We start from the raw sequence: 24,019 nt of genomic DNA on the forward strand, positions 1-24,019 counted from the left end.
GTATAGTGTCTGTGTGTATAGTGTCTGTGTGTATAGTGTCTGTGTGTATAGTGTCTGTGTGTATAGTGTCTGTGTGTATAGTGTCTGTGTGTATAGTGTCTGTGTGTATAGTGTCTGTGTGTATAGTGTCTGTGTGTATAGTGTCTGTGTGTATAGTGTCTGTGTGTATAGTGTCTGTGTGTATAGTGTCTGTGTGTATAGTGTCTGTGTGTATAGTGTCTGTGTGTATAGTGTCTGTGTGTATAGTGTCTGTGTGTATAGTGTCATCTGGTATAGTGTCTGTGTGTATAGTGTCTGTGTGTATAGTGTCTGTGTGTATAGTGTCTGTGTGTATAGTGTCCGTGTGTATAGTGTCTGTGTGTATAGTGTCTGTGTGTATAGTGTCTGTGTGTATAGTGTCTGTGTGTATAGTGTCTGTGTGTATAGTGTCTGTGTGTATAGTGTCTGTGTGTATAGTGTCTGTGTGTATATGTCTGTGTGTATAGTGTCTGTGTGTATAGTGTCTGTGTGTATAGTGTCTGTGTGTATAGTGTCTGTGTGTATAGTGTCTGTGTGTATAGTGTCTGTGTGTATAGTGTCTGTGTGTATAGTGTCTGTGTGTATAGTGTCTGTGTGTATGCATCTCTACATGTGTTTATGTTAGAAGACATTGTCTATGTTCCAAATGTCTCCACTCAGAGCGTTGGCGGCTCCCTGCAATGTCCAGGTGAACAGGGCTAGTTGCCGTCGGAAAAGGGCCTCGTTGAAGCGCCTGGGGTCGGAGGTCAGTAGAGAAAGGTGTTCGGTGAGAGCACTCAGAGTGTGTTCCCCCCGACCGTGCATAACGTGACGGAACGGAGTCTCAACCACAGACACGTACTGGGACAGGAAGTAATACTCTACCTGTAGAGACACACACATTACATCCTGTATATATACACACACATTATATATATATTATATAAAAACACACATTATATATATATATTATATAAAAACACACATTATATTTATATATTATATAAAAACACACATTATATATATATATATATTATATAAAAACACATCATACACACTACCGTCCAAAAGTTTGGGGTCACTTACAAATATCCTTATATACATAAATGTCTACACTGTATTTCTGATCAATTTGATGTTATTTTAATGGATAAAAAAAGGGTTTTTCTTTCAAAAACAAGGATGTTTGAAAGTGACCCCAAACGTTTGGACGGTAGTGTGTATGAACACACACACATTACATATATACAAACACACAATATATATATATATATATAAACCCTCACACACACACATTACATATATACAGTACCAGTCAAAAGTTAGGACACACCTACTCATTCCAGGGTTTTTCTTTATTTCTACTATTTTCTACATTGTAGAATAATAGTGAAGACATCAAAACTATGACACATATGGAATCATGTAGTAACTGAAAAAGTGTTAAACATATTTGAGATTCTTCAAAGTAGCCACCCTTTACCTTGATGACAGCTTTGCACACTCTTGGCATTCTCTCAACCAGCTTCACGAGGAATGGTCTTCCGACAGCCTTGAAGGAGTTCCCACATATGCTGAGCACTTGTTGGCTGCTTTTCCAATCACTCTGCGGTACAACTCATCCCAAACCATCTCAATTGTATAAAATAAAGAAAACCCCTTAAATTAGTAGGTATGTACAAACTTTTGACTGGTATACACAGACCACCAGAGAGACAGAGAATCAGACAGACAGAGACAGACACAGACCACCAGAGAGACAGAGAATCAGACAGAGAATCAGAGACAGACAGAGAATCAGACAGACAGAGACAGACAGAGAATCAGACAGACAGAGACAGACACAGCTATCCCCTACCTACCCTCATCATGCGTGTGTTGTAGATACGTGTCATAGTCTCGTCCTGTACATCAGAGTTCAGTATGGCCTCCTGCAGGGTCTCAGCTGCTCTGCTGTAGTCTCCTCTAGCACTGAACACCCACTGAGGAGAGAGACCACGAGCCTGGAGGGAGAGGGAGAAGTGTTAGACAAATAGCCTTAGCCATCCCGCTTGGGGAGTGTCCCTCGGTGGGGGACTGTCCCTCGGTGGGGGACTGTCCCTCCAAAACAGAGCAACTAGTGTAGTTAGAGATTAATAACCCTATGGAATGGGACATCACTAGTGTAGAGACAGATAAATAACCCTATGGAATGGGACATCACTAATGTAGTTAGAGATGAATAACCCTATGGAATGGGACATCACTAGTGTAGTTAGAGATTAATAACCCTATGGAATGGGACATCACTAGTGTAGTGACAGATTAATAACCCTATGGAATGGGACATCACTAGTGTAGTTAGAGATAAATAACCCTATGGAATGGGACATCACTAGTGTAGTTAGAGATTAATAACCCTATGGAATGGGACATCACTAATGTAGTTAGAGATTAATAACCCTATGGAATGGGACATCACTAGTGTAGTTAGAGATTAATAACCCTATGGAATGGGACATCACTAATGTAGTTAGAGATTAATAACCCTATGGAATGGGACATCACTAGTGTAGTGAGAGATTAATAACCCTATGGAATGGGACATCACTAGTGTAGTTAGAGATTAATAACCCTATGGAATGGGACATCACTAGTGTAGTTAGAGATTAATAACCCTATGGAATGGGACATCACTAGTGTAGTTAGAGATTAATAACCCTATGGAATGGGACATCACTAGTGTAGTTAGAGATTAATAACCCTATGGAATGGGACATCACTAGTGTAGTTAGAGATTAATAACCCTATGGAATGGGACATCACTAGTGTAGGACAGATTAATAACCCTATGGAATGGGACATCACTAGTGTAGTTAGAGATTAATAACCCTATGGAATGGGACATCACTAGGACATCACCCTATGGAATGGGACATCACTGGTGTAGAGATTAATAACCCTATGGAATGGGACATCACTAGTGTAGTTAGAGATTAATAACCCTATGGAATGGGACATCACTGGTGTAGGGACAGATTAATAACCCTATGGAATGGGACATCACTAGTGTAGTTAGAGATAAATAACCCTATGGAATGGGACATCACTAGTGTAGAGACAGATTAATAACCCTATGGAATGGGACATCACTAGTGTAGTTAGAGATAAATAACCCTATGGAATGGGACATCACTAGTGTAGGGACAGATTAATAACCCTATGGAATGGGACATCACTAGTGTAGGGACAGATTAATAACCCTATGGAATGGGACATCACTAGTGTAGGGACAGATTAATAACCCTATGGAATGGGACATCACTAGTGTAGTTAGAGATAAATAACCCTATGGAATGGGACATCACTAGTGTAGGGACAGATTAATAACCCTATGGAATGGGACATCACTAATGTAGTTAGAGATTAATAACCCTATGGAATGGGACATCACTAGTGTAGAGACAGATTAATAACCCTATGGAATGGGACATCACTAATGTAGTTAGAGATAAATAACCCTATGGAATGGGACATCACTAGTGTAGGGACAGATTAATAACCCTATGGAATGGGACATCACTAGTGTAGGGACAGATTAATAACCCTATGGAATGGGACATCACTAGTGTAGTTAGAGATTAATAACCCTATGGAATGGGACATCATTAATGTAGTGACCCTATGGAATGGGACATCACTAGTGTAGGGACCCCTATGGAATGGGACATCACTAGTGTAGGGACAGATTAATAACCCTATGGAATGGGACATCACTAGTGTAGGGACAGATTAATAACCCTATGGAATTCACTAGTGTAACAGATTAATAACCCTATGGAATGGGACATCACTAGTGTAGGGACAGATTAATAACCCTATGGAATGGGACATCACTAGTGTAGAGACAGATTAATAACCCTATGGAATGGGACATCACTAGTGTAGGGACAGATTAATAACCCTATGGAATGGGACATCACTAGTGTAGGGACAGATTAATAACCCTATGGAATGGGACATCACTAGTGTAGTTAGAGATTAATAACCCTATGGAATGGGACATCACTAGTGTAGGGACAGATTAATAACCCTATGGAATGGGACATCACTAGTGTAGGGACAGATTAATAACCCTATGGAATGGGACATCACTAGTGTAGTTAGAGATTAATAACCCTATGGAATGGGACATCACTAGTGTAGTGACAGATTAATAACCCTATGGAATGGGACATCACTAGTGTAGTTAGAGATTAATAACCCTATGGAATGGGACATCACTAGTGTAGGGACAGATTAATAACCCTATGGAATGGGACATCACTGGTGTAGAGACAGATTAATAACCCTATGGAATGGGACATCACTAGTGTAGGGACAGATTAATAACACTATGGAATGGGACATCACTGGTGTAGTTAGAGATTAATAACCCTATGGAATGGGACATCACTAGTGTAGGGACAGATTAATAACCCTATGGAATGGGACTTCACTAGTGTAGTTAGAGATTAATAACCCTATGGAATGGGACATCACTGGTGTAGGGACAGATTAATAACCCTATGGAATGGGACATCACTATTGTAGGGACGGATTAATAACCCTATGGAATGGGACATCGCTAGTGTAGAGACAGATTAATAACCCTATGGAATGGGACATCACTAGTGTAGTTAGAGATAAATAACCCTATGGAATGGGACATCACTAGTGTAGGGACAGATTAATAACCCTATGGAATGGGACATCACTAGTGTAGTTAGAGATTAATAACCCTATGGAATGGGACATCGCTAGTGTAGTTAGAGATTAATAACCCTACGGAATGGGACATCACTAGTGTAGGGACAGATTAATAACCCTATGGAATGGGACATCACTATTGTAGAGACAGATTAATAACCCTATGGAATGGGACATCACTAGTGTAGGGACAGATTAATAACCCTATGGAATGGGACATCACTAGTGTAGTTAGAGATTAATAACCCTACGGAATGGGACATCACTAGTGTAGGGACAGATTAATAACCCTATGGAATGGGACATCGCTAGTGTAGTGACAGATTAATAACCCTATGGAATGGGACATCACTAATGTAGTGACAGATTAATAACCCTATGGAATGGGACATCGCTAGTGTAGTTAGAGATTAATAACCCTATGGAATGGGACATCACTAGTGTAGTTAGAGATAAATAACCCTATGGAATGGGACATCACTGGTGTAGTTAGAGATAAATAACCCTATGGAATGGGACATCACTAGTGTAGGGACAGATTAATAACCCTATGGAATGGGACATCACTGGTGTAGTTAGAGATAAATAACCCTATGGAATGGGACATCACTAGTGTAGTTAGAGATTAATAACCCTATGGAATGGGACATCACTAGTGTAGTTAGAGATTAATAACCCTATTGAATGGGACATCACTAGTGTAGTTAGAGATTAATAACCCTATGGAATGGGACATCACTAGTGTAGGGACAGATTAATAACCCTATGGAATGGGACATCACTAGTGTAGTTAGAGATTAATAACCCTATGGAATGGGACATCGCTAGTGTAGTTAGAGATTAATAACCCTACGGAATGGGACATCACTAGTGTAGGGACAGATTAATAACCCTATGGAATGGGACATCACTATTGTAGAGACAGATTAATAACCCTATGGAATGGGACATCACTAGTGTAGGGACAGATTAATAACCCTATGGAATGGGACATCACTAGTGTAGTTAGAGATTAATAACCCTACGGAATGGGACATCACTAATGTAGTGACAGATTAATAACCCTATGGAATGGGACATCGCTAGTGTAGTTAGAGATTAATAACCCTATGGAATGGGACATCACTAGTGTAGTTAGAGATAAATAACCCTATGGAATGGGACATCACTGGTGTAGTTAGAGATAAATAACCCTATGGAATGGGACATCACTAGTGTAGGGACAGATTAATAACCCTATGGAATGGGACATCACTAGTGTAGTTAGAGATAAATAACCCTATGGAATGGGACATCACTAGTGTAGTTAGAGATAAATAACCCTATGGAATGGGACATCACTAGTGTAGTTAGAGATTAATAACCCTATGGAATGGGACATCACTAGTGTAGTTAGAGATTAATAACCCTATGGAATGGGACATCACTAGTGTAGGGACAGATTAATAACCCTATGGAATGGGACATCACTAGTGTAGTTAGAGATAAATAACCCTATGGAATGGGACATCACTAGTGTAGTTAGAGATAAATAACCCTATGGAATGGGACATCACTAGTGTAGTGACAGATAAATAACCCTATGGAATGGGACATCACTGGTGTAGAGACAGATTAATAACCCTATGGAATGGGACATCACTAGTGTAGGGACAGATTAATAACCCTATGGAATGGGACATCACTAATGTAGTTAGAGATTAATAACCCTATGGAATGGGACATCACTAGTGTAGTTAGAGATAAATAACCCTATGGAATGGGACATCACTAGTGTAGAGACAGATTAATAACCCTATGGAATGGGACATCACTAGTGTAGTTAGAGATAAATAACCCTATGGAATGGGACATCACTAATGTAGGGACAGATTAATAACCCTATGGAATGGGACATCGCTAGTGTAGTTAGAGATAAATAACCCTATGGAATGGGACATCGCTAGTGTAGTTAGAGAATAATAACCCTACGGAATGGGACATCACTAATGTAGTGACAGATTAATAACCCTATGGAATGGGACATCACTAGTGTAGTTAGAGATTAATAACCCTATGGAATGGGACATCACTAGTGTAGTTAGAGATAAATAACCCTATGGAATGGGACATCACTGGTGTAGTTAGAGATAAATAACCCTATGGAATGGGACATCGCTAGTGTAGTTAGAGATTAATAACCCTACGGAATGGGACATCGCTAGTGTAGTTAGAGATGAATAACCCTATGGAATGGGACATCACTAGTGTAGCGACAGATTAATAACCCTATGGAATGGGACATCACTAGTGTTGGGACAGATTAATAACCCTATGGAATGGGACATCACTAGTGTTGGGACAGATTAATAACCCTATGGAATGGGACATCACTAGTGTAGTTAGAGATTAATAACCCTACGGAATGGGACATCACTGGTGTAGGGACAGATAAATAACCCAATGGAATGGGACATCACTAGTGTAGGGACAGATTAATAACCCTATGGAATGGGACATCACTAGTGTAGTTAGAGATTAATAACCCTATGGAATGGGACATCACTAGTGTAGGGACAGATTAATAACCCTATGGAATGGGACATCACTAATGTAGGGACAGATTAATAACCCTATGGAATGGGACATCACTAGTGTAGTTAGAGATTAATAACCCTATGGAATGGGACATCACTAGTGTAGGGACAGATTAATAACCCTATGGAATGGGACATCGCTAGTGTAGTTAGAGATTAATAACCCTATGGAATGGGACATCACTAGTGTAGTGACAGATTATTAACCCTATGGAATGGGACATCACTAATGTAGGGACAGATTAATAACCCTATGGAATGGGACATCACTAGTGTAGTTAGAGATAAATAACCCTATGGAATGGGACATCACTAATGTAGGGACAGATTAATAACCCTATGGAATGGGACATCGCTAGTGTAGTTAGAGATAAATAACCCTATGGAATGGGACATCGCTAGTGTAGTTAGAGAATAATAACCCTACGGAATGGGACATCACTAATGTAGTGACAGATTAATAACCCTATGGAATGGGACATCACTAGTGTAGTTAGAGATTAATAACCCTATGGAATGGGACATCACTAGTGTAGTTAGAGATAAATAACCCTATGGAATGGGACATCACTGGTGTAGTTAGAGATAAATAACCCTATGGAATGGGACATCGCTAGTGTAGTTAGAGATTAATAACCCTACGGAATGGGACATCGCTAGTGTAGTTAGAGATGAATAACCCTATGGAATGGGACATCACTAGTGTAGCGACAGATTAATAACCCTATGGAATGGGACATCACTAGTGTTGGGACAGATTAATAACCCTATGGAATGGGACATCACTAGTGTTGGGACAGATTAATAACCCTATGGAATGGGACATCACTAGTGTAGTTAGAGATTAATAACCCTACGGAATGGGACATCACTGGTGTAGGGACAGATAAATAACCCAATGGAATGGGACATCACTAGTGTAGGGACAGATTAATAACCCTATGGAATGGGACATCACTAGTGTAGTTAGAGATTAATAACCCTATGGAATGGGACATCACTAGTGTAGGGACAGATTAATAACCCTATGGAATGGGACATCACTAATGTAGGGACAGATTAATAACCCTATGGAATGGGACATCACTAGTGTAGTTAGAGATAAATAACCCTATGGAATGGGACATCACTAATGTAGGGACAGATTAATAACCCTATGGAATGGGACATCGCTAGTGTAGTTAGAGATAAATAACCCTATGGAATGGGACATCGCTAGTGTAGTTAGAGAATAATAACCCTACGGAATGGGACATCACTAATGTAGTGACAGATTAATAACCCTATGGAATGGGACATCACTAGTGTAGTTAGAGATTAATAACCCTATGGAATGGGACATCACTAGTGTAGTTAGAGATAAATAACCCTATGGAATGGGACATCACTGGTGTAGTTAGAGATAAATAACCCTATGGAATGGGACATCGCTAGTGTAGTTAGAGATTAATAACCCTACGGAATGGGACATCGCTAGTGTAGTTAGAGATGAATAACCCTATGGAATGGGACATCACTAGTGTAGCGACAGATTAATAACCCTATGGAATGGGACATCACTAGTGTTGGGACAGATTAATAACCCTTGGAATGGGACATCACTAGTGTTGGGACAGATTAATAACCCTATGGAATGGGACATCACTAATGTAGTGACAGATTAATAACCCTATGGAATGGGACATCACTAGTGTAGGGACAGATTAATAACCCTATGGAATGGGACATCACTAGTGTAGTTAGAGATTAATAACCCTACGGAATGGGACATCACTGGTGTAGGGACAGATAAATAACCCAATGGAATGGGACATCACTAGTGTAGGGACAGATTAATAACCCTATGGAATGGGACATCACTAGTGTAGTGACAGATTAATAACCCTATGGAATGGGACATCACTAGTGTAGGGACAGATTAATAACCCTATGGAATGGGACATCACTAGTGTAGGGACAGATTAATAACCCTATGGAATGGGACATCACTAGTGTAGTGACAGATAAATAACCCTATGGAATGGGACATCACTAGTGTAGGGACAGATTAATAACCCTATGGAATGGGACATCACTAGTGTAGTTAGAGATTAATAACCCTATGGAATGGGACATCACTAGTGTAGTGACAGATTAATAACCCTATGGAATGGGACATCACTAGTGTAGTTAGAGATTAATAACCCTATGGAATGGGACATCACTAATGTAGAGACAGATTAATAACCCTATGGAATGGGACATCACTAGTGTAGTTAGAGATTAATAACCCTATGGAATGGGACATCACTAGTGTAGTGACAGATTAATAACCCTATGGAATGGGACATCACTAGTGTAGTTAGAGATAAATAACCCTATGGAATGGGACATCACTAGTGTAGTTAGAGATTAATAACCCTATGGAATGGGACATCACTGGTGTAGAGACAGATTAATAACCCTATGGAATGGGACATCACTAGTGTAGGGACAGATTAATAACCCTATGGAATGGGACATCACTAGTGTAGTTAGAGATTAATAACCCTATGGAATGGGACATCACTAGTGTAGTTAGAGATAAATAACCCTATGGAATGGGACATCACTAATGTAGTTAGAGATAAATAACCCTATGGAATGGGACATCACTAATGTAGTTAGAGATAAATAACCCTATGGAATGGGACATCACTAGTGTAGGGACAGATTAATAACCCTATGGAATGGGACATCACTAATGTAGTTAGAGATTAATAACCCTATGGAATGGGACATCACTAGTGTAGGGACAGATTAATAACCCTATGGAATGGGACATCACTGGTGTAGAGACAGATTAATAACCCTATGGAATGGGACATCACTAGTGTAGTGACAGATAAATAACCCTATGGAATGGGACATCACTAGTGTAGTTAGAGATTAATAACCCTATGGAATGGGACATCACTAGTGTAGTTAGAGATTAATAACCCTATGGAATGGGACATCACTAATGTAGTTAGAGATTAATAACCCTATGGAATGGGACATCACTAATGTAGTTAGAGATTAATAACCCTATGGAATGGGACATCACTAGTGTAGTGACAGATTAATAACCCTATGGAATGGGACATCACTAGTGTAGTTAGAGATAAATAACCCTATGGAATGGGACATCACTAATGTAGTTAGAGATTAATAACCCTATGGAATGGGACATCGCTAGTGTAGGGACAGATTAATAACCCTATGGAATGGGACATCACTAGTGTAGTGACAGATAAATAACCCAATGGAATGGGACATCACTAGTGTAGTTGGAGATTAATAACCCTATGGAATGGGACATCACTAGTGTAGTTAGAGATTAATAACCCTATGGAATGGGACATCACTAGTGTAGGGACAGATTAATAACCCTATGGAATGGGACATCACTAATGTAGTGACAGATTAATAACCCTATGGAATGGGACATCACTAGTGTAGGGACAGATTAATAACCCTATGGAATGGGACATCACTAGTGTAGGGACAGATTAATAACCCTATGGAATGGGACATCACTGGTGTAGGGACAGATTAATAACCCTATGGAATGGGACATCGCTAGTGTAGTTAGAGATTAATAACCCTATGGAATGGGACATCACTAGTGTAGGGACAGATTAATAACCCTATGGAATGGGACATCACTAGTGTAGTTAGAGATAAATAACCCTATGGAATGGGACATCGCTAGTGTAGGGACAGATTAATAACCCTATGGAATGGGACATCACTAGTGTAGTTAGAGATTAATAACCCTATGGAATGGGACATCACTAGTGTAGGGACAGATTAATAACCCTATGGAATGGGACATCACTAGTGTAGTTAGAGATAAATAACCCTATGGAATGGGACATCACTAGTGTAGGGACAGATTAATAACCCTATCGAATGGGACATCGCTAGTGTAGTTAGAGATAAATAACCCTATGGAATGGGACATCACTAGTGTAGTTAGAGATAAATAACCCTATGGAATGGGACATCACTAGTGTAGTGGCAGATTAATAACCCTATGGAATGGGACATCACTAGTGTAGTTAGAGATAAATAACCCTATGGAATGGGACATCACTAATGTAGTTAGAGATTAATAACCCTATGGAATGGGACATCACTAGTGTAGTTAGAGATTAATAACCCTATGGAATGGGACATCACTGGTGTAGAGACAGATTAATAACCCTATGGAATGGGACATCACTAGTGTAGGGACAGATTAATAACCCTATGGAATGGGACATCACTAGTGTAGTTAGAGATTAATAACCCTATGGAATGGGACATCACTAGTGTAGTTAGAGATAAATAACCCTATGGAATGGGACATCACTAGTGTAGTGACAGATTAATAACCCTATGGAATGGGACATCACTAGTGTAGTTAGAGATAAATAACCCTATGGAATGGGACATCACTAGTGTAGAGACAGATTAATAACCCTATGGAATGGGACATCACTAGTGTAGTTAGAGATAAATAACCCTATGGAATGGGACATCACTAGTGTAGTTAGAGATTAATAACCCTATGGAATGGGACATCACTAGTGTAGTTAGAGATTAATAACCCTATGGAATGGGACATCACTAGTGTAGTTAGAGATAAATAACCCTATGGAATGGGACATCACTAGTGTAGTTAGAGATAAATAACCCTATGGAATGGGACATCACTAGTGTAGGGACAGATTAATAACCCTATGGAATGGGACATCACTAATGTAGTTAGAGATTAATAACCCTATGGAATGGGACATCACTAGTGTAGAGACAGATTAATAACCCTATGGAATGGGACATCACTAATGTAGTTAGAGATAAATAACCCTATGGAATGGGACATCACTAATGTAGTTAGAGATAAATAACCCTATGGAATGGGACATCACTAGTGTAGTTAGAGATAAATAACCCTATGGAATGGGACATCACTAGTGTAGTTAGAGATAAATAACCCTATGGAATGGGACATCACTAGTGTAGGGACAGATTAATAACCCTATGGAATGGGACATCACTAGTGTAGTTAGAGATAAATAACCCTATGGAATGGGACATCACTAGTGTAGTTAGAGATTAATAACCCTATGGAATGGGACATCACTAGTGTAGTTAGAGATAAATAACCCTATGGAATGGGACATCACTAGTGTAGTTAGAGATTAATAACCCTATGGAATGGGACATCACTAGTGTAGTTAGAGATAAATAACCCTATGGAATGGGACATCACTAGTGTAGTTAGAGATGAATAACCCTATGGAATGGGACATCACTAGTGTAGGGACAGATAAATAACCCTATGGAATGGGACATCACTAGTGTAGAGACAGATTAATAACCCTATGGAATGGGACATCACTAGTGTAGTGACAGATTAATAACCCTATGGAATGGGACATCACTAGTGTAGAGACAGATTAATAACCCTATGGAATGGGACATCACTAGTGTAGTTAGAGATAAATAACCCTATGGAATGGGACATCACTAGTGTAGTGACAGATAAATAACCCTATGGAATGGGACATCACTAGTGTAGTTAGAGATAAATAACCCTATGGAATGGGACATCACTAGTGTAGTTAGAGATAAATAACCCTATGGAATGGGACATCACTAGTGTAGTTAGAGATTAATAACCCTATGGAATGGGACATCACTAGTGTAGTTAGAGATTAATAACCCTATGGAATGGGACATCACTAGTGTAGGGACAGATTAATAACCCTATGGAATGGGACATCACTAGTGTAGTTAGAGATAAATAACCCTATGGAATGGGACATCACTAGTGTAGAGACAGATTAATAACCCTACGGAATGGGACATCACTAGTGTAGTGACAGATTAATAACCCTATGGAATGGGACATCACTAGTGTAGTTAGAGATAAATAACCCTATGGAATGGGACATCACTAGTGTAGAGACAGATTAATGACCCTATGGAATGGGACATCACTAGTGTAGTTAGAGATAAATAACCCTATGGAATGGGACATCACTAGTGTAGTTAGAGATAAATAACCCTATGGAATGGGACATCACTAGTGTAGTTAGAGATTAATAACCCTATGGAATGGGACATCACTAGTGTAGGGACAGATTAATAACCCTATGGAATGGGACATCACTAGTGTAGTTAGAGATAAATAACCCTATGGAATGGGACATCACTAGTGTAGGGACAGATAAATAACCCTATGGAATGCGAAACTCCTGTGCTTACCGGGGCTAGAGAGACCGGGCAAGCACCGTGTTATGCAGCGGTGCGCACGGTGTCCCCAGTGCGGGTGCATAGCCCTGTGTGGTATATTCCAGCTCCACGTATCGGCCGGGCTAGATTGAACGTCGAGCCAAATGCCATGAAGCCGGCTCTACGCATCTGGTCCCCAGTGCGTCTCATTGGGCCGGCTTACATGGTACCAGCCTTGCGCTCGGTGTCTCCGGTTCGCCTGCATAGCCCAGTGCGGGCTATTCCACCTCGCCGCACTGGCAGGGCGACCGAGAGTATTCAACCAGGTAGGTTGGGCAGGCTCGGTGCTCAAGAGCTCCAGTGCGCCTGCACGGTCCGGTCTAACCAGTACCACCTCCACACCCGAGCCCTCCTGTAGCAGCTCCCCGCACCAGGCTTCCTGTGCGTATCCTCGGTTCAGTACCACCAGTACCAGCACCACGCATCAGGCCTACAGTGCGCCTCGCCTCTCCAGCGCTGTCGGAGTCTCCCGTCTGTTCAGCGCAGCCAGAGCCTTCCTCCTCTACAGCGCTGCTGGAGTCTCCCGCCTGGTCAGCGCAGCCAGAGCCTTCCTCCTCTACAGCGCTGCTGGAGTCTCCCACCTGGTCAGCGCAGCCAGAGCTGTCAGTCTGCATAGAGCAGCCAGATCTGTCAGTCTGCATGGAGCAGCCAGAGCTGTCAGTCTGCAAGGTGCTGCCAGCCTGCATGGAGCAGCCAGAGCTGCCAGCCTGCATGGAGCAGTCAGAGCTGTCAGTCTGCATGGAGCAGTCAGAGCTGTCAGTCTGCATGAAGCAGCCAGAGCTGCCAGTCTGCATGGAGCAGTCAGAGCTGTCAGTCTGCATGAAGCAGCCAGAGCTGTCAGTCTGCAAGGAGCTGCCAGTCTGCAAGGAGCTGCCAGTCTGCAAGGAGCTGTCAGTCTGTAAGGAGCTGTCAGTGTGCAAGGAGCTGCCAGTCTGCAAGGAGCTGCCAGTCTGCAAGGAGCTGCCAGTCTGCAAGGAGCTGTCAGTCTGTAAGGAGCTGTCAGTGTGCAAGGAGCTGCCAGTCTGCAAGGAGCTGCCAGTCTGCAAGGAGCTGCCAGTCTGCAAGGAGCTGCCAGTCTGCAAGGAGCTGCCAGTCTGCAAGGAGCTGCCAGTCTGCAAGGAGCTGCCAGTCTGCAAGGAGCTGCCAGTCTGCAAGGAGCTGCCAGTCTGCAAGGAGCTGTCAGTCTGTAAGGAGCTGTCAGTGTGCAAGGAGCTGCCAGTCTGCAAGGAGCTGCTAGTCTGTAAGGCCGCCAGAGCCGCCAGTCAGCGTGGAGCAGCCAGATATTTCAGTCTGCCAGGATCCACCAGTCAGCCAGACTCTTCCAGATCTGCCAGTCAGCCAGATTCTTCCAGATCTGCCAGTCAGCCAGAATCTTCCAGATCTGCCAGTCAACCAGAATCTTCCAGATCTGCCAGTCAACCAGACTCTTCCAGATCTGCCAGTCAACCAGACTCTTCCAGATCCGCAAGATCCGCCAGTCAGCCAGGATCTGCTGAGACCACCAGCCAGCCAGGATATGGTAGATCTACCTGCCTGAGCTTCCTCTCACTCCTGAGCTTCCTCTCACTCCTGAGCTTTCTCTCACTCCCGAGCTTTCTCTCAGTCCAGAGCTGCCTCAGTCCCGAGCTGTCCTTCAGTCCCAATCTGCTCCTCAGTCCAGTGGGGTTCTGGGTGAGGACTACTAGGCCATGGTCGGCGGCGAGGGTGGACTATCCAGGGACGCGAGGAGAGGGGACTAAGACATTGACTAAGTGGGGTCCACCTCCCGTGCCGGAGCCGCCACCATGGACAGACGCCCACCCGGACCCTCCCTATTGTTTTGAGGTGACCACGAGTCCGGACCTTAGGGGGGTTCTGTCACGCCCTGGTCGAAGTATTTTGTGTTTATCTTCATGTATTGGGTCAGGCCAGGGTGTGGCATGGGGTTTTTGTATTGTGGTGTGTTTAGTCATGGGGTTTTGGTGTGTATATATTGGGATTGTAGCTAGTGGGGTGATCTAGCAAAGTCTATGGCTGTCTGGAGTGGTTCTCAATCAGAGGCAGGTGTTTATCGTTGTCTCTGATTGGGAACCATATTTAGGCAGCCATATTCTTTGAGTTTGTCGTGGGTGATTGTCCTTAGTGTCCTTGTTCCTGGCTGTGTTAGTTTTCACTAGTATAGGCTGTTTCGGTTTTCGACGTTCTTTGTTTTGTAGTGTTTGTATTTTAGATTCGTGTTACGTTTTTGTTCATTAAACATGGATCGCAATCTACAAGCTGCGTTTTGGTCCAACTCTCCTTCACCACACCTAGAAAACCGTAACACAATTGGTGGCTGACTAAATGAAGTGTACCTACCTACGATGAAAATTACAGGCCTCTCTCATCAAATACAAAAAGTATTTAGTCAGCCACCAATTGTGTAAGCAGCTTGGTTTGAAGAAATCAACTGTTAGAGCAATTATTAGGAAATGGAAGACATACAAGACCACTGATAATCTACCTCGATCTGGGGCTCCAAGCAAGATCTCACCCCGCGGGGTCAAAATGATCACAAGAACGTTGAGCAAAAATCCCAGAACCACACGGGGGACCTAGTGAATGACCTGCAGAGAGCTGGGACCAAAGTAACAAAGCCTACCATCAGTAACACACTACGCCACCAGGGACTCAAATCCTTCAGTGCCAGACGTGTCCCCCTGCTTAAGCCAGTACATGTCCAGGTCCGTCTGAAGTTTGCTAGAGAGCATTTGGATGATCCAGAAGAAGATTGGGAGAATGTCATATGGTCAGATGAAACCAAAATATAACTTTTTGGTTAAAACTCAACTCGTCGTGTTTGGAGGACAAAGAATGCTGAGTTGCATCCAAAGAACACCATACCTACTGTGAAGCATGGGGTGGAAACATCATGCTTTGGGGCTGTTTTTCTGCTAAGGGACCAGGGTGACTGATCCGTGTAAAGGAAATAATAAATGGGGCCATGTATCGTGAGATTTTGAGGAAAACCTCCTTCCATCAGCAAGGGCATTGAAGATGAAATGTGGCTGGAGTCTTTTAGCATGACAATGATCCCAAACACACCACCCGGGCAACAAAGGAGTGGCTCCGTAAGAAGCATTTCAAGGTCCTGGAGTGGCCGAGCCAGTCTCCAGATCTCAACCCCATAGAAAATCTTTGGAGGGAGTTGAAAGTCTGTGTTGCCCAGCAACAGCCCCAAAACATCAATGCTCTAGAGGAGATCTGCATGGAGGAATGGGCCAAAATACCAGCAACAGTGTGAAAACCTTGTGAAGACTTACAGAAAACGTTTGACCTCTGTCATTGCCAACAAAGGGTATATAACAAAGTATTGAGATAAACTTTTGTTATTGACCAAATCCTTATTTTCCACCATAATTTGCAAATAAATTATATAATTATATATAATTTATTTTCTGGATTTTTTTCTAATTTTGTCTGTCATAGTTGAAGTGTACCTTATAAAATTACAGGCCTCTCTCATCTTTTTAAGTGGGAGAACTTGCACAATTGGTGGCTGACTAAATACTTTTTTGTCCCACTGAATGTGTTCTAAACATTTTCCTTAAATTCTAGAGAGACCACGAGCCCAGAGAGAGGAGAGAGACCATGAGCCCAGAGGGAGGAGAGAGACCACGAGCCCAGAGGGAGGAGAGAGACCACGAGCCCAGAGGGAGGAGAGAGACCACGAGCCCAGAGGGAGGAGAGAGACCACGAGCCCGGAGGGAGGAGAGAGACCACGAGCCCGGAGGGAGGAGAGAGACCACGAGCCCAGAGGGAGGAGAGAGACCACGAGCCCGGAGGGAGGAGAGAGACCACAAGCCCAGAGGGAGGAGAGAGACCACGAGCCCAGAGGGAGGAGAGAGACCACGAGCCCAGAGGGAGGAGAGAGACCACGAGCCCAGAGGGAGGAGAGAGACCACGAGCCCAGAGGGAGGAGAGAGACCACGAGCCCGGAGGGAGGAGAGAGACCACGAGCCCAGAGGGAGGAGAAGACCACGAGCCCGGAGGGAGGAGAGAGACCACGAGCCCGGAGGGAGGAGAGAGACCACGAGCCCAGAGGGAGGAGAGAGACCACGCGCCCAGAGGGAGGAGAGAGACCACGAGCCCGGAGGGAGGAGAGAGACCACGAGCCCAGAGGGAGGAGAAGACCACGAGCCCAGAGGCAGACCATGAGCCCGGAGGGATGAGAGAGACCACGAGCCCGGAGGGAGGAGAAGACCACGAGCCCAGAGGGAGGAGAGAGACCACGAGCCCGGAGGGAGGAGAGAGACCACGAGCCCAGAGGGAGAGAGAGACCACGAGCCCGGAGGGATGAGAGAGACCACGAGCCCGGAGGGAGGAGAGAGACCACGAGCCCAGAGGGAGGAGAGAGACCACGAGCCCGGAGGGAGGAGAGAGACCACGAGCCCGGAGGGAGGAGAGAGACCACGAGCCCAGAGGGAGGAGAGAGACCACGAGCCCAGAGGGAGGAGAGAGACCACGAGCCCGGAGGGAGGAGAGAGACCACGAGCCCAGAGGGAGGAGAGAGACCACGAGCCCGGAGGCAGACCACGAGCCCAGAGGAATGAGAGAGACCACGAGCCCGGAGGGAGGAGAGAGACCACGAGCCCAGAGGGAGGAGAGAGACCACGAGCCCGGAGGATGAGAGAGACCACGAGCCCGGAGGGAGGAGAGAGACCACGAGCCCGGAGGGAGGAGAGAGACCACGAGCCCAGAGGGAGGAGAGAGACCACGAGCCCAGAGGGATGAGAGAGACCACGAGCCCGGAGGGAGGAGAGAGACCACGAGCCCGGAGGGAGGAGAGAGACCACGAGCCCAGAGGGAGGAGAGAGACCACGAGCCCAGAGGGAGGAGGGAGACCACGAGCCCGGAGGGAGGAGAGAGACCACGAGCCCGGAGGGAGGAGAGAGACAACGAGCCCGGAGGGAGGAGAGAGACCACGAGCCCAGAGGGAGGAGAGAGACCACGAGTCCGGAGGGAGGAGAGAGACCACGAGCCCGGAGGGAGGAGAGAGACCACGAGCCCAGAGGGAGGAGAGAGACCACGAGCCCAGAGGGAGGAGAGAGACCACGAGCCCGGAGGGAGGAGAGAGACCACGAGTCCGGAGGGAGGAGAGAGACCACGAGCCCGGAGGGAGGAGAGAGACCACGAGCCCGGAGGGAGGAGAGAGACCACGAGCCCGGAGGGAGGAGAGAGACCACGAGCCCGGAGGGAGGAGAGAGACCACGAGCCAGGAGGGAGGAGAGAGACCACGAGCCTGAAGGGAGACCACGAGCCCGGAGGGAGGAGAGAGACCACAAGCCTGAATGGAGACCACGAGCCCGGAGGGAGACCACGAGCCTGGAGGGAGACCACGAACCTGGAGGGAGGAGGGAGAGCACAAGCCCGGAGGGAGGAGGGAGACCACTAGCCCGGAGGAAGGAGGCATACCACGAGCCTGGAGGGGGAGGGAGACCACGAGCCTGGAGGGGGAGGGAGACCATGAGCCCGGAGGGAGCAGGGAGACCACGAGCCCGGAGGGAGGAGGGAGACCACGAGCCCGGAGGGGAGGAGCCCGGAGGGGGAGAGAGACCACAAGCCTGGAGGGGGAGGGAGACCACGAGCCCGGAGGGGGAGGGAGACCACGAGCTTGGAGGGAGGAGGAGGACCACAAGCCCGGAGGGGGAGGGAGACCACGAGCATGGAGGGAGGAGGGAGACCACAAGCCCGGAGGGGGAGGGAGACCACGAGCCCGGAGGGGGAGGGAGACCACGAGCCCGGAGGGAGGAGGGTTAGTGTGTTCATACCTGTAGCTCGGCAGAGTGCTTGTTGAGCTGGGCGCTGAACTGCAGTGCAGTATGGGAGTAGGTAGTGATGCGTAGAGGCAGGATGTGGTCGTGAGCCAATCGCAGCACCATCAGACCAACCAGCTCTCCTAGGCTCCGCCCTACGACCCCCAGACGACCCCCCAGGACTTCCTGGAGTCGCCCGGAGGTGTCCAATGGGGTGTTGACAAACGGGTAGGGGCGGGAGTCCTGAAGAGACACACACACACACTATTTGAATCATCACTGAAACATTGTAGCATTCAAGAGAAAGAAAGAACCCTGGAGAAAGAAAAGCATGTAGAAAGAGGAGTGAGTTTGGAGGAGATGTAGAGGGAGAGGTGAGAGAAGAGGTAGAGAGAGAGGTGAGAGAAGAGGTAGAGGGAGAGGTGAGAGAAGAGGTAGAGGGAGAGGTGAGAGGAGAGGTAGAGGGAGAGGTGAGAGGAGAGGTAGAGGGAGAGGTGAGAGGAGAGGTAGAGAGAGAGGTGAGAGAAGAGGTAGAGGGAGAGGTGAAAGGAGAGGTAGAGAGAGAGGTGAGTTTAGAGGAGAGGTAGAGAGAGAGATGAGAGGTAGAGAGAGAGGTGAGAGGAGAGGTAGAGGGAGAGGTGAGAGAAGAGGTAGAGGGAGAGGTGAAAGGAGAGGTAGAGGGAGAGGTGAGAGAAGAGGTAGAGAGAGAGGTGAAAGGAGAGGTAGAGGGAGAGGTGAGAGTAGAGGTAGAGAGAACAGTGAGTTTAGAGGAGAGGTAGAGAGGTGAGAGTAGAGGTGAGAGAGAGGTGAGTTTAGAGGAGAGGTAGAGAGAGAGGTGAGAGGAGAGGTTGAGAGGTGAGAGGAAGGGTTGTACCTCATTGAAGCGTAGCTCCATAGCAGGAACTCCTCCAAAGGCTGTGAAACTATATGCCCCGCTGTTCAGGTACAATGGCTTAATACTGGATGAGAGAGAGAAACAGAGAGTTAGTATCACCTATACACCCCACTGTTCAGATATGATGGCTTAATAATAGAGGAGAGAGGAGAGAGGGGGAGGGAGAGAAGAGAGGGGAGGAGAGAGGGGAGGGAGAGAAGAGAGGGGAGGAGAGAGGGGGAGGGAGAGAGACAGAGAGAAATAGAAAGTCTGTATGTTTAAGACAAGGAAGAATTGAAAGTAAAAGATAAGAGTTACCCACATCTTCCAGCTGCCCCCCTCTTTCTCTGCCTGGCTGTAGATGGTCTGGCCTGTGTGTTTAGGATGCTCCACCTGTGTGTGTGTGTGTGTGTGTATGTGTGTGCGTGCGTGCGTGCGTGCGTGCGTGCGTGCGTGCGCGTGCGTGTGTGTGTGTGTGTGTGTGTGTGTGTGTGTGTGTGTGTGTGTGTGTGTGTGTGTGCGTGTATACACACACGGACGTTATACATGATTCACACTGTACATACGATAAATACACACAAAGGTAGAGTATATTTAGTAGAATATAGACAATGGAAAGTTACCTGTTTGATGGCAGATTCTATTAGATCGAGCAGTAGAGGACTAGTGTAGGCTGACAGGTTATCATCACCTGAGACAACAACACAGATTCTATTAGATCGAGCAGTAGAGGACTAGTGTAGGCTGACAGGTTATCATCACCTGAGACAACAACACAGATTCTTATTATAGGAAATTGACATCAGATGTATTTATCATATATATTCAACATCTATATTCAAAATCATATATATTTATTATCATATATATTTAACATATATATTTATTATCATATATATTTATAATCATATATATGTATTAGCATATATATTTAACATATATATTTAACATATATATTTATTATCATATATATTTAACATATATATTTAACATATATATTTATTATCATATATATTTAACATCATATATATTTATTATCATATATATTTATAATCATAGATATTTATTATCATATATATTTAACATATATATTTATTATCATATATATTTAACATATATATTTATTATCATATATATTTATAATCATATATCTTTATTATCATGTATATTTAACATCATATATTTATTATCATGTCTTTATTATCATATATATTTAACATATATATTTATAATCATATATCTTTATTATCATATATATTTAACATATATATTTATTATCATATCTCTATTATCATATATATTTAACATCATATATATTTACTATCATATACAGTGGGGACAACAAGTATTTGATACACTGCTGATTTTGCAGGGTTTCCTACTTACAAAGCATGTAGAGGTCTGTAATTTTTTTAATCATAGGTACACTTCAACTGTGAGAGACGGAATCTAAAACAAAAATCCAGAAAATCACATTGTATGAATTTTAAGTAATTAATTTGCATTTTATTGCATGACATAAGTATTTGATACATCACAAAGTTAATATTTGGTACAGAAACCTTTGTTTGCAATTACAGAGATCATACATTTCCTGTAGTTCTTGACCAGGTTTGCACACACTGCAGTAGGGATTTTGGCCCACTCCTCCATACAGACCTTCTCCAGATCCTTCAGGTTTCGGGGCTGTCGTTGGGCAATACAGACTTTCAGCTCCCTCCAAAGATTTTCTATTGGGTTCAGGTCTGGAGACTGGCTAGGCCACTACAGGACCTTGAGATGCTTCTTACGGAGCCACTCCTTAGTTGCCCTTGCTGTGTGTTTCGGGTCGTTGTCATGCTGGAAGACCCAGCCACGACCCATCTTCAATGCACTTACTGAGGGAAGGAGGTTGTTGTCCAAGATTTCGCGATACATGGCCCCATCCATCCTCCCCTCAATACGGTGCAGTCATCCTGTCCCCTTTGCAGAAAAGCATCACCAAAGAATGATGTTTCCACCTCCATGCTTCATGGTTGGGATGGTGTTCTTGGGGTTGTACTCATCCTTCTTCTTCCTCCAAACACGGCGAATGGAGTTTAGACGAAAAAGCTCTATTTTTGTCTCATCAGACCACATGACCTTCTCCCATTCCTCCTCTGGATCATCCAGATGGTCATTGGGAAACTTCAGACAGGCCTGGACATGCGCTGGCTTGAGCAGGGGGACCTTGCGTGCGCTGCAGGATTTTGATCCATGACGGCGTAGTGTGTTACTAATGGTTTTCTTTGAGACTGTGGTCCCAGCTCTCTTCAGGTCATTGACCAGGTCCTGCCGTGTAGTTCTGGGCTGATCCCTCACCTTCCTCATGATCATTGATGCCCCACGAGGTGAGATCTTGCATGGAGCCCCAGACCGAGGGTGATTGACCATCATCTTGAACTTCTTCCATTTTCTAATAATTGCACCAACAGTTGTTGCCTTCTCACCAAGCTGCTTGCCTATTGTCCTGTAGCCCATCCCAGCCTTGTGCAGGTCTACAATTTAACCCCTGATGTCCTTACACAGCTCTCTGGTCTTGGCCATTTTGGAGAGGTTGGAGTCTGTTTGATTGAGTGTGTGGACAGGTGTCTTTAATACAGGTAACAAGTTCAAACAGGTGCAGTTAATACAGGTAATGAGTGGAGAACAGGAGGGCTTCTTAAAGAAAAACGAACAGGTCTGTGAGAGCCGGAATTCTTACTGGTTGGTAGGTGATCAAATACTTATGTCATGCGATAAAATGCAAATTAATTACTTACTTTTTCTCTCACAGTTGAAGTGTACCTATGATTAAAAAAATTACAGACCTCTACATGCTTTGTAAGTAGGAAAACCTGCAAAATCGTCAGTGTATCAAATACTCCCCACTGTATATTTAACATCATATATATTTAACATCATATATATTTATTATCATACTGTATATATTTAACATCTATATTCAACATTATATGTAATTAACATCAGATGTATTTATCATATATATTTAACTAAATATTTTTTCAAATGCTATATTCAACATTATATGTATTCAACATGATATATATTTAACAAAATATATATTTAATATCATATCTATTTATCAGACATATTTAACAAAATATATATTTAATATCATATGTATTTATCATACATATTTAACATCATAAAATGTAACGTCATACAGTGCTTAAGGAAAGTATTCAGACTCCTTGACCTTTACCACATTTTGTTACGTTACAGCCTTGTTCTAAAATGGATGAATTCGTTTTTTCCGCTCGTCCATCTCGTCCAAAATAAAATAAAACATTTTCGAAATTGTAGCAAATTTGTATATATAAAATATAAAAAACTGAAATATAACATTTACCTAAGTTTTCAGACCCTTTACTCAGTGCTTTGTTGAAGCACCTTTGGCAGCGATTACAGCCATGAGCCCAGACTTGATTCTGATCGAACATCTCTGGAGAGACCTGAAAACAGCTGTGCAGCGACGCTCCCCATCCAACCTGACAGAGTTTGAGAGGATCTGCAGAGAAGAACTGGTGGTCCTTCTGTAGCTCAGTTGGTAGAGCATGGCGCTTGTAACGCCAGGGTAGTGGGTTCGCTCCCCGGGACCACCCATACGTAGAATGTATGCACACATGACTGTAAGTCGCTTTGGATAAAAGCGTCTGCTAAATGGCATATATTATATATTATATTATTATTATTATTATTATAACTCCCCAAATACAGGTGTGCCAAGCTTGTAGTGTCATACTCAAGAAGACCGGAGTCTGTAATCG

General features: G+C 44.0%; 1 protein-coding gene across 3 annotated transcripts in view; it reads right to left on the reverse strand.

Annotated features, from left to right (window-relative positions):
- Window positions 1–121: 121 nt before the first annotated feature.
- tfr2 (transferrin receptor 2) overlaps window positions 122–24,019 on the reverse strand; it is a 96,157-nt gene continuing 72,259 nt past the window's right edge. For all 3 annotated transcript variants that reach the window (XM_052458837.1, XM_052458836.1, XM_052458838.1), the window contains exons 13-18: window positions 20,855–20,922; window positions 20,554–20,624; window positions 20,232–20,316; window positions 19,373–19,600; window positions 1,856–2,000; window positions 122–878 (exon numbers count right to left, since the gene is read on the reverse strand). In XM_052458837.1, coding sequence (XP_052314797.1) covers window positions 640–878; window positions 1,856–2,000; window positions 19,373–19,600; window positions 20,232–20,316; window positions 20,554–20,624; window positions 20,855–20,922 — 836 coding nt within the window. In that variant the 3' untranslated portion in view covers window positions 122–639. The remainder of the gene's footprint in view (window positions 879–1,855; window positions 2,001–19,372; window positions 19,601–20,231; window positions 20,317–20,553; window positions 20,625–20,854; window positions 20,923–24,019) is intronic.

Source organism: Oncorhynchus keta, chromosome 13 (genome assembly GCF_023373465.1).
Source record: "Oncorhynchus keta strain PuntledgeMale-10-30-2019 chromosome 13, Oket_V2, whole genome shotgun sequence".
Taxonomy (NCBI): domain Eukaryota; kingdom Metazoa; phylum Chordata; class Actinopteri; order Salmoniformes; family Salmonidae; genus Oncorhynchus; species Oncorhynchus keta.